The sequence below is a fragment of the Rousettus aegyptiacus genome, unplaced genomic scaffold (genome assembly GCF_014176215.1).
Source record: "Rousettus aegyptiacus isolate mRouAeg1 unplaced genomic scaffold, mRouAeg1.p scaffold_m13_p_2, whole genome shotgun sequence".
Taxonomy (NCBI): domain Eukaryota; kingdom Metazoa; phylum Chordata; class Mammalia; order Chiroptera; family Pteropodidae; genus Rousettus; species Rousettus aegyptiacus.
In genome coordinates this window covers 80041259-80052874 of record NW_023416295.1, presented here as the reverse complement: position 1 = coordinate 80052874, position 11616 = coordinate 80041259, and the positions used below count along the sequence as shown (strand labels likewise).

Genomic DNA, 11616 nt, shown 5'->3' with positions numbered 1-11616 from the left:
TTTCTCCTGCATATCTAAAGGAGAGTTTAACTGGGTACATTATTCTAGGCTGGTAGTTCCTTTCACTTAATAGTTTAAATATTTGATTCCATTCTTTTCAGGCTTGTAAAGTTCACACTGAGAAGTCCAATGATAATTTAATGGGTTGCCATTTTTTATCCCTGGCTGCCTTGAGAATTCAATCTTTGTCATTGATTTTTGATAACTTTAATACAATGTATCTTGGTGAAGGCCTTTTTGGGTTGAGATAGTTCAGTGTTCTCTTGACTGTTTGAATTCCAAGCTCCAGCTCATTCCTTAGATTTGGGAAAATCACATCAACTATTTGTCTGAAAATGCTTTCTAATCCCTGTTCCTTTTCCTTGCCTTTGATAATGACCATTATTCTTAATTCCTCTCCTGATGGTATCAGCTAGCTCTTGAATTTCTCTTTCATTATTTTTCATTCTGTTTCTGTCTTCTTCCTTCTGATTTATTTCTAGATTTCTGTCTTCGATATCACTGATCCTTTCCTCCATTTGGGTGACTCTATTTCCCAAGCTTGCTATTTCATTTTTTGACTCTTTCAGTGTGTTCTTCATCTCCAGTAGTTCTATTTGATTCTCTATAAGGGTTTCAATCTCCTTGCTCTGCTCATCTACTTGTTTTTTTTTTTCAATTCCTGAAATTATTGATTTGAGTTGTTTTGGATCTCATTGAGTTTTTTTAGAAGTACGATCCTGAATTCTCTGTCATTTAAGTCAATATGTCTATGTCTGTAAGCTTATTTTCTTGAGATTTTTCTCTTTCTTTCTGAGATGCCTTGTCCCCTTGGTTGTTCATGGTGTTTAATGGACTATTTCTCCACCTGTACATTAATGGAAGTGTATTCTGCTGTTTTTCCAGAAAGAAGTTTTATTATATAAAGGTGTCTCTTTAGTCTGTTGCAAAGAAGGTGCTTTTCTTTTGGTTTCCAGTAGGTGGCGTCTGAGCCTCTTAAATTCCTGTTTTATATAAAGTCTTAATAACGCTTTTTAAATTTTCTTTTAAATATTTAATCATGCTCACTACCCTCAGTTTCAGTCCCTATCAGTGTCAGTGACAGTCTCAACAGCATTTGCTCAGAATCCCCTGAGGCTCCACAGTGATCGGTCTCTGAGTTTATGGGGGGAGGGGCCCTCTGGGTCAGAGGCTGAAGGCTACTGCTCAGTCTCTTTTACGCAACTGCAGCCGGCCAAATTCAACTGTTGTTCCTCTGCAATCCCTTCCCGCTCTCTGTTTTCTGCCCTGTTGTCTGGGTCCTGCAGCTTTCCAAGGCAGGGCTGTTGGGGGAACTCAGCAGGAACCCGCAGCTCCTTCTCCCCTCCCCCTTCTGCCACAGGGAGCTCCCAGTCCACCACCGGACTCCCAGTGTTCTGACCTGTGGTAGCTCTTATGTGCAGACCTCATGCTCAGATGTGCTGGTGTGCAGTTTGGGTATTTTTTGTTGAGTTTTAGATGTTCAGCTTATTGTTGTTTCTAGGGAAACATCGCCATGTTTCCAAAAATTCTGATAAATATTTTTAGCAATGTGAATGAGTTACATCTTTCAATTAATGTCCTAAAATACTATCATTGATGCTTCTTGGCCAACCAGACAATATAGAAGAACACGGTCACTCCAAAAGTTCTTATAAACATTCAAATGTTGAAGGAAAGAGGAGCTTTATACCAGTATTGAGTTAAGATATGAAATTATCTATCAATTTTGTTCTTAAGGGAGAAATCTGCAAATACTTCTATTCACTTAAGTTTTTTTTCTTCTAAAGTTATTTCTAACTTTATGGCATTGAAATTGAATAATAGTTCCACAATTCTCTCCTTACTGATATAAACTACATCAAAGATACTGACTTAACTAAAGGACTTATGCATTTTTAGGATAAAAGCTTACTACCACTTGAAGCTTAACATAAAACTTAGTGATAAAACTAACACTTATTATTAAATTGGAAGTTCAGAAATAACAGCTTGAAGAATCCTAATGATTCTTGACAATCCTTGTATTATAGGGTACATTATGGTAGACTTAAATCTATTTACAATAATATATTTGTGAATGTAAACAGCTTTTTGTTTTGTAGAACAAAATCTACACATGCTTTCTTCTAGAATTAGTGAAAATTTTGTATCGAGATTGACCATTCCTTTGGAAAATCATTTTGCTTATGGTGTAACCATAAGTGAGTTAATCATTAAATGATTTTTTATTATTACTGCTTGTATATAAAAATGAGTTTGATTTGTACAACTTATGTCCAGAAAATATGACAAATTTTAGCAATTCTAAAATTTTTTCTGTGGTCTTTTGACTCCAGAGCAATATTATGGCACACTTTACATCCCTTCCAATCTTTACAGTGATGTCTATGCCCTCTAAAACAATATGCAATAGCAAATATTCTTTTTCTTTTCTTTTTTTTTGTATTTAAAGAAAATGTTTAGTAGATCTTTCCAATATAGAAACACATTTTTATTTCTGGAATATACTCAATTTTTCAAAATAGATTAGCTTTTTACCCCTTGCTCAATTCTGTTGATGTATTTTTCCTGAATGTTTACATCTAGGCCATTAACAAGATTGCTTATAATTTCTCTTTTTCATGCTGAACTTAGAGTTTGGAATTAATATCATAACTGGCTAAAAAAAAATTTATACAATGTAGGTGCTAAAATCTAGTTCTTTCAAAGAATAAAATTGACTAGCTTTTGACAACAGGATTCAAAAAGAAAGAAGGAATGCACAGATAGCTAAAAACAGAATGAAAATGGTCACATCATCACAGATGCTTCTGATAAGACAACGGTATATACAAAATTATACCTAAGTACTTGAAAATTTAGACAATATGGTTAATTGTTAGAAAAATAAGTCTTACAAACTGATATAAGAAGAAATAGAAAATTTGAATTGGGTAAAATCATTAAAGAAAATCAATCAGTAGATAAAAACTTTTTCATAAAGTAAACATGAGTTGCAAATGGCCACTTAAATGAGTTCTACTGAACATTTAAGAAATACATTATCTAGGCTTACAGTCTTCCCAGACAGTAAAAAAAGAAACTATCCCAAAACACTTATGAGGCTCATAGAACCTCAAGGTTGAAACATGATAAAGACAGTATGAAAAGATGAATTACAGACTAGTCATATTTATGAACATTGATGCAAAATGTTAGCAAAAGTATTTAAGCATACATGAAAAAATAATACACTATTAATAAGTTAGATTTTCCCAGAAATGTGATTGTTTCAATATTTACAAATGAATAAATGTTATTTGTAATATTAGCACATGTAAAAAGGTAATTTATATGGTTATTTCATAGATGCAAAATTATCATGAAATAAACTCTTAGAAAACTGTAAATAGATGAATATCTTAATTTAAACATGGCTATACACGTATGTGTGTATACATGCATAGAGATATTTTAAACATATATTTATATCATATACATATCAAAATTTTAACCATTCACTTATATTATAAACATGCATATGTATGTGTGTGAATTTATGTATACAAATATGTATACGTGTATAGAAATAAAAATATATTTATATTTAGAAGCTTTTTTTAATTGTAAGAAATCAAGGATGTCCAATATAACCATTTCTAGTCAATTTTCTGCCAATGCAATCTCATGGAGTAAAGCAAGAACAAGAAGATATTGAAGGAGTTCATAGAAAGAAACAAAATTGCCATTATATACTAAGATTATATGACTATATATGTATATATAAATGTTCTAAAAGAAATTACAAATACATAATCAACATAATACAAGGATTTAATAGGGCTGCTGGATAATAAATTGATAAATCTAATCACAAAATTCTATAAGTTTAAGGTTAATGTATACATCTGTGTAACTATCACCACTAAAAGTTTCTTTGTCCTCCTTTGAAGTTGACCCCTCCCCCATGCTCAGGTAATAATTAATCAGTTTTCTTTCACTATAGATTGCTTGCCTATTCTAGAATTTTTATTACATGAAATCACACAGCATGTACTATCTTTGTTCAGGCTCCTTTCATTCAGTATGCTGTTTCTGTGATTCGCGTTATTTATTTTGTCATTGGTTTATTCATTTTTAGTGCACAATAGTATTCCCTTGTATGACTATAACAAAGATTAGTTTTATCCAGTCTCCTGTGCATGGCAGATATTTGGATTTTTTCTTGTTTGAAGCTATTATGAATAAAGCTGCTATAAATATTATTATATTATGGCATATGATTTTATTTCTCTTAGTTAAATACCTAGGAGTAAAATTGTTATGTTTTACAATAAATGTACATTTAATTTTGTAAGAAGCTGCTGGTTTTTCAAAGTGATATATGATTTACATACCTTCCAAAAATATTTAGATGTTTTAAATGCTTCACATGATTGTCAATTATATTAGTAAGAGTTCTCCAGAAAAACAGGATCAATACATATACATAAGTATATAAAAATAAATTTATTATGAGGGACTGGTTCACATGATTTAGCCAGTGATTTAGCTCTAGTTCAAACCTAAAGGCCTAAGAACCAGGGTAGGCAATGTTATAAGTCTCAGTCCAAGTCTGAATACCAAGAATGGAAGATCAATTGTGTAAGTTGACCAGGGTCAGGAGTGCTGATGTCCAAGGGCAGGAAAAGATGGATGTCTTACCTCAAACAGAGAGCAAATTCATCTTTCCTCTTCCTTTTTGTTCCTATGATGACTACCGCTTATATTCTATAACTTAGGTGCTTCATTTAATACATCATAATTCCAGCTCTGAGAAACATTGCTCTTAAATAAAAGTCTGAGGCTTTCTAGAACTTATTTCCAAGATTTGCTGCTCTTTTCAGTTTCTACCCAAACCACTTAAACCAAAGGTAATCCTGCTCCTACAAAACATTGGCTGGAAATAATTATTCTTAACTTCAAAGAGCAAGTTGCAAAGAAAAATCAAACATTAAAAAAATTTTTTTGAACATAAACAGTATTTTTAAAATAAGGTGGATATTTGGTGTACAGAGGTAAGGATTAAAATTCCAGGTGTCAATGTTTGGAAAGCTAGAAATATAGCCACTTTCCCCTCTTGCACAGAACCCAGCATCACAATGAAATCATAAGGGCTTTGGTTTGGGGAGCATCAATACAAAGCACCCTGCTATAAACATTAGCATTCTCACGGTAAATACCACGTGGAATGTCATAATGACTAGCCTGAAAGTCATATCTTTGGCAGAAAAAAGGTATGTATAGTTAAAGACAAAACAAAACAAAACAAAAAGAACCCTGGTTAGCAAGTGCATGTGAGAATGTGAGACATCCTTTGGGGACTTTTGGTAATATCTCAGATGTTTGGGCATTTAGAAGAAGGTTGTCAAATGTTAAAAATGTAACTTTGTTTACTGTTACTATGGTATTATTTGAACTATAGGCTGGTGGTGGAGTCTAGGGAAACTTGGCTTTTAATTATTTAGATTAAGTGTTTAACTATTTTTCCAGGGGAATTCTTCTTTCTCATCATACCCTTTGATAGCTTCCATGAATTCTAGGGGTCATATTTAAGTAAACTTCAAATTGGTGAAACGGTCATTGGTGCCTTCAGACTCTCTTCTGTAACCTTTGCCCTCTTTGAAGTTCAGATTAAGTAAACTCTAACTAAATTTGTATGAAAATCAATAAATTATATCTGACTCTGAATAAATGTTATCTTTACTTGTACGATGAGACATTTTATTTCTTCTTAAAATCTAAGCTTAAGTCTCCCAGGCAAGTGAAAAATGGAGAGTTTTCCTATAATTCCATGTTTTGTGAATAACTAATCTATTAATCCATAAGGCTGGTCTCATACCCAGAGCATACTCATTTCTTTTCTTTTTTTTTTTATTATTTGTTTTTTCCTTTTTGGTATGAATTACCACAGTATTTGCTCTGAATAAAGGACCTTTTCTAGTTTATGCTCTGAAAATCATCCTATGATAGTTAAAACCCACCCTCCCCACATCATTCTTTTCTTCCCTTCTTCTCTGGGGCACCTAGAACACAAAATGATTTAAACAACAACAACAACAAAACCCTTCTTCTTATTTCTGTCGCATTACTAGACAAGGTGTCATTTTAACCTCTCCTATAACCACTTTAGTCCCACTATCTTTAGGTTTTCTTTCTTCATAGAGTCAATATTTTACCTCTTAATTCCTATCATTTTTTACTTTGGCATATAAAATTTCCCCTCATTTTCTTAAAATGCAAATGTTGTATACCCTAAAAGTTGCAACTTCTTTAATCACAGCTCAAAAGATTGCTTTTATAAAATGTTGCAGGTTATCTTTGTGTTAAACTCTTTACCCATTCTGATTGAATTCTTGAATTGGACAATACACTGAACACTGATTTCAATAGATCAAAATACAACCAGACAAGAGTTTCATTCACGTTTTTTTTATTTTCAACTATTTTAGGATAATATATTAAAATAAAATAATTCTAGTGTTTGCTATTTATATATGTCTAATTTTCTTTTTTAAACTTTTACACTGATATGATGGTACAGAATATATGCAAACAAATAATTAGAACCAGTAAGATATTATGTATAGTTGCTGAAATAAAAATGAACATAAAAAAACAATATTTTTTACAACAGAATTGATTAAAAGAAAGCAGAAAAATTATTCCATTTACAGTAGCAACAAAACATTTATGTTACCCAGAAAGAAATTAGATAAATAAGGGCAGATTACTTAAATTACAAAATACTACTGGAAAAAAATATATATATATATACCATTTTTATTTTGGAAACCCAATATTATAAAACACCTAATTTTTCCAAATTTAATTTATAAATTAATTATACTTCTAATAAATATCCCAATAAAGCTATTTGAGATCCTTGGTTAGTTGATTCTAAAGTTTATAAGTAATAACTTCTGTTATAGACTTAATTGTGCCTCCCCCCAAATTTATATATTGAAGCTCTAACCCTCAATGTTACTATATACAAAAATTGGGACTTTAAAAAGGTAATAACAGTTAAACGCGGTCATATGGGTGGAATCCTAATCCAATAGAACTAATTTTTTATAAAAAGATAGAGACCATAAAGATCTCTTTTTCTCTTTTTCTGCATGCACAAAGAAGAAAGGCCATGGGAGGGCACAGTAACACAAGTGGCATTTTCAAGCCAAAATGAGAGAGTCTCACCAACTCTAATTGTATCTTGATCTTGGACTTTTAGCCTCCTGGGTTGTAATAAAATAAATTTCTGTTAAGTCACTCATGCTGGTCTTTTTTTTTTTTTTTTTGGCAACATTAACAGAGTAATACAAGTTGTGTTACTGAGAAGTGGGGTGCTACTGTAACAAACGCCTACAATGTGGTAATGACTTTAGAAATGGGTAATGGGTAGAGGTTGGAAAAGTTTTGATGTACATGCTATAAAAACCCTAGATTGCTTTAAAGGGACTACTGGTAGAAATATGGATGTTATAGGTAATTTTGACTCAGAAAGAAAAAAAAGAACACTGAAGAGAAATCTTCTGTCATGTAAGATAATATATTTATCATGAACAGAATGCTGGTAGCAACAGGAACGCTAAAGGTACTTCTGGTGAGGTCTCAGATGCAAATAAGTAACACTTTATTAGAAACTAGAAAAAAGGCAACCTTTGTGATAAAATGGCAAAAAACTTAGTTGAACTATATCTTAACATTTTGAAGAAAGTAAAACTTGTGTCGACCTTTAATCTTTAGCAAAAGAGGTTTCTAAGCAAAGTGTTGAAGGTTGTATGCTGTTTCTTTTTACTTTTTGTGAGAGGAAAGAGATAAACAGAGGGAGCTGTTAAGCAAACAAGAACCAGAACTTAAAAGATTTGGAAAATTCTCAACCTGTTCATGTTGTAAAAAATGAGAAAGCATGTTCTGGAAAGAACACCAAGAACGTGGCTAGACAATCACTCCATAAAGAGAACATCCATGGGTGTGATCTTTCAGCTAACTGAAACCAGTAATAGAGATGGGATTAAATCAGCTGCGACGCTGAGATTTTGGACCGAAAAAGAAACAGGATGAAATAAAGAAAGGCTTTCTAACTTCTGGCATTGTACATTAGATCTATTTTCTTCAAACGTACTTTATCCTTGAAAAAAAGGGGAAATTAACCACCAAGGTGATTCAGAGATTATCAGGGCTGCCACCTCCATCACAGGCCCTGAAGACAATAACTGCTCTATTTCAGAGGATACGGCCACCTTCTCAGCTTCTATGAGCTAGGCTGCCCCTGCCCAGTGCTGCAAGACGGAGCAGTTTCCACCCATAGCTAAAGGGATGGGACTCTATCCAAAGTCAAAGGAGTATGGATGTCACCTAGATCTGTAAAGTGATGATGTTATACCTCAGTAGGTTCTGACAGCAGAGCATCTAGCCAAAAGGTATTATTATTATTACTTTGCAAACAAACTTTGTATTTCCACAACACAACCAAACTTCTCTTTTCATCGGAACATAAATCGACCTGGGCCACCAAAGCTGGTAAGTGACAGAAGGTAAGGGGTTACTATAAAAATAAATTATACTCAAAGCTCTCCTCCTGAAGACCCAACCTCTGTCCCCTAGCCCCAGTTTGGGGCTCACCAAATGGACAGAACTAAAGACATTAACGGAGGGTGGAAACTAATAAAAGGAACTCCACTGAACAAAGGGAATAAGAGCCTGGCAGTGAAAAGAGTGAGGTGAGCTTTGCTCCTAAATTGAGTACTGGACAAAAGGGAAAGAAAATTATTTATTGGAGGATGTAGATGTAATGGTATGTAGTTTCAATCTTGTCAATCGTTATAGATCTGTCACTAAAACTAAATTGTAGTCAATTTATGGATATAGAAATTGAAGATAGAAGGAAAGTTTAAATTCCCTCCTCTTTCACCAGAGTAGATGATTATTCAGCTCTACCCTTTGCCCAGCCTATCTCCCCATCAAAAGCTTCCAAATCCCTTAGCTGAAACTTGCATCAGAAAATGGAATTGAAATGGGATAATCATGAATTTTGCTCAAATCCTTCAGCCTGGGAACTGACATGACTGTTGAGGAGCAAGGGTAGGGTAAAGGAAGTTAATAAAATTGCATATCCTCTCCCTTACTTAAATCCAGGCCCTGGGCAGATGGAAGGAAGACCAGGCAGCTGTTATCAGGGACTCATGCACATCTGTTGGACATATAGTACGGGAGAGGAGACCAGTAGGGTTCCTTAGGCTACTGGATGATAAATCAGGGTCCTGGGGTCAAGGGGAAGCAAAAAGCAATGCAGTAGCAAAAAGTGGGAGGAGTTTTTGAGCCCCCAAACTTATGGGCCACATTCCACCACCGACTGCCCTGCCATTATTGACCAGAGGAACCCCTGCAAGTGGCAGGAAGATCAAGGGCACAGCTTGATGCAGGTGCCCTTAGAGAGTACCCGGAAGAAAGGGAAGACAGGCTCACCCAGGAAGGCAGCTGAGAAGGTGTGCACGTGGGCCAGAGTCTCTGCATTGTAGAAGCCTAGCCGCCCTGAATCATAGTCCAGGTAAACCCCGAAGCGCTGCGGTTTGTCACTCGGGCTCAGCAGTGTCTGTTCAGTTGAGCTCTGTGCCTGGTAACGTTTGCCATTGGTGCCCACACACCACACTTCCCGCTGGACCAGAGGCTGCTGGGTCAGGTGAAGCCGGCGGCGGCAGTGGTGATGACGTGAGGAAGAGCTGGCATCCCCAATGCCCACAGAGGAACCCCCAGAGCCCACCTTGTCCTTATGATGGGTTGATTTGCGAGCAGCGCCCACAGCCCAACCCTGTCGCCCCCCAACCTCTACTTCCCAGTAGTGCCGGCCACAGCTAAAGCTCTGGACCGCGAGTACGCAGCAGTCAGCAGAGAAGTGCTTGGAATGGTCAGCAACCTCCTGCTGCCACTCTGCCAGACAGACCTCCCTGCAGTCTGGGGACAGCATCAGGGCCGGGTGAGCCGAGTAAGGGTCCAGTGTCAAGTCCACTTGGGCAGCCTGACAAAACATCCGGCTCATTTTCCTTACGATGGCGTCTGCTAGGAAGTCATGGCTATGGGGTTGACACGGGTCAGGGGACCAGACCTCTGGGGGCTGCAGCTGGATCTTTTCACACCTATCGAAAGTGTCCTTGATGTCCTGGAACAGCTGCAGGCCCCCCCGCTGGCTCCGCTCCTGGGCCTCGGCCAGCAGGCAGCTCAGCTGCGCAGCTTGCTCAGTAAGATGGCTAACTGCTGCTCCTGCATGCCTCAGCTGGGCTTCGTGCTTCTCTCGGAGGCGCCGCTCCAGCCCTGCCTGCTCTTCGGTAAGAAACCGTGTCAGCCGCCTAAACTCTGAGGCCACAGCTGCCAGCTCTGACTTTACCTGGCTCTGCGATGATGCAAAAGGCATAGTGGATACCTTCAGCTCTGTCACCCGTCTCTCCTCCTTGGCTTTCATTTTCTGCACGGCTTCCAGGCGCTTCCTCAGAGGTTCCACAAACCCCTGCAATTTGTCCTTGTACTCCTGTACCACCTCCTCCAATGGCACCACGCTGTGCTGTTTGTGGCTCTTGGATTCTCGGCACCGCACACAGATGGCCTCTTCATCAACCTCGCAGAAGAGCTTCAGGGCTTCTTGGTGTTTGGGACAAATGCCCTGCTCATTCCCACAACTCCCCTGACCAGGGGCTGGGTGCATCTGCCTAATCACCTGGACCATGTTGGCCAGTTGCAAGTTGGGGCGGAAGTTCCTCCTGGTATAGCTCTTCCGGCACTGGGGGCAGGTGAAGCGCCTCCGAAGGCCTGGGGGTAGGGGCAGTGGCAAGATCGGGTCTAGCTCCTCTTCCTCGTCCTCCTCCATGTCCCCCAAATAATAGTCCAGGTCTTCCTCCTCGTCCTCCTCCTCCCACTCGTAGTCCACGTTGTCCCAGTTGGACCGTCCCAATCCACCAGTCCAGAACACACCCTCCTCTTCATCCAAGTCGTCTTCAAAGTCTTCATCCCTCATGGGTGTGTCCCACCCCCAACCGGCTCTCACAGCTTCTACTTCCTCTTCTCCATCCTCCTCCTCCTCTTCCAGTTCTAAATCGACCCAGTCCTCTTCATCTTCTCCTCCCCACAACTGGGTTATACACACTCGGCAGTAGTTGTGCCCACAGCCGATGGACACGGGGTCTGTGAAGTAATCGAGGCAAATGGCGCACACGGCCTCCTCCCGAAGGGTCTGCACCGGGTTGGTTGTCATGGCAACGGCAGCCATCTTAGCGCCTAGTCGGCCTGCGTAGATGGTTGCTGGAGGTTTGGAGGGCAGGGGCCTTTCCCCCTCAGACTTCCTGACGATCCGGCCCCAGCCCTGCCTTTCCACACGTTGCCTTAAGCACAGCCAAAGAAATGTCCTCGTTACAACCTAGTCCTATAGTTTACTATTCCCAGACAACAAGCTGAGGAAACAGAGTTCTGCACTACCTACAAGTCCCTCAGGCGGTCCTGAGCGCAAATGGCGCCCAACGGTTTCTTGGTCTCGTCATAAACCCCGCCCCTCCTCACTATTTGTCTCCGCCCCCTAACTTCCGGTCTCTTTCCTAATATTTCCTGCGA

General features: G+C 38.2%; 1 protein-coding gene across 1 annotated transcript; it reads right to left on the bottom strand.

Moving 5' to 3' along the window:
- Positions 1 to 9158: 9158 nt before the first annotated feature.
- On the bottom strand, positions 9159 to 11403 carry LOC107520460 (E3 ubiquitin-protein ligase TRIM41). The gene is made up of 2 exons (XM_016164289.2): positions 10439 to 11403; positions 9159 to 10408 (listed from the first exon to the last, which is right to left on the bottom strand). The coding sequence occupies exons 1-2, from the start codon at positions 11276 to 11278 to the stop codon at positions 9422 to 9424; spliced, it is 1827 nt and encodes a 608-aa protein (XP_016019775.1). The 5' UTR covers positions 11279 to 11403; the 3' UTR covers positions 9159 to 9421.
- Positions 11404 to 11616: the final 213 nt, after the last annotated feature.

What these genes read in the sequence shown, in the direction of transcription:
- LOC107520460 (XM_016164289.2), bottom strand. Translation starts at nt 11,278, where the DNA reads ATGGCTGCCGTTGCCATGACAACCAACCCGGTGCAGACCCTTCGGGAG. An exon ending in GACGGGTGACAGAGCTGAAG is followed by an intron (nt 10,409 to 10,438) that starts GTATCCACTATG and finishes GCATCATCGCAG; the next exon opens with AGCCAGGTAAAGTCAGAGCT.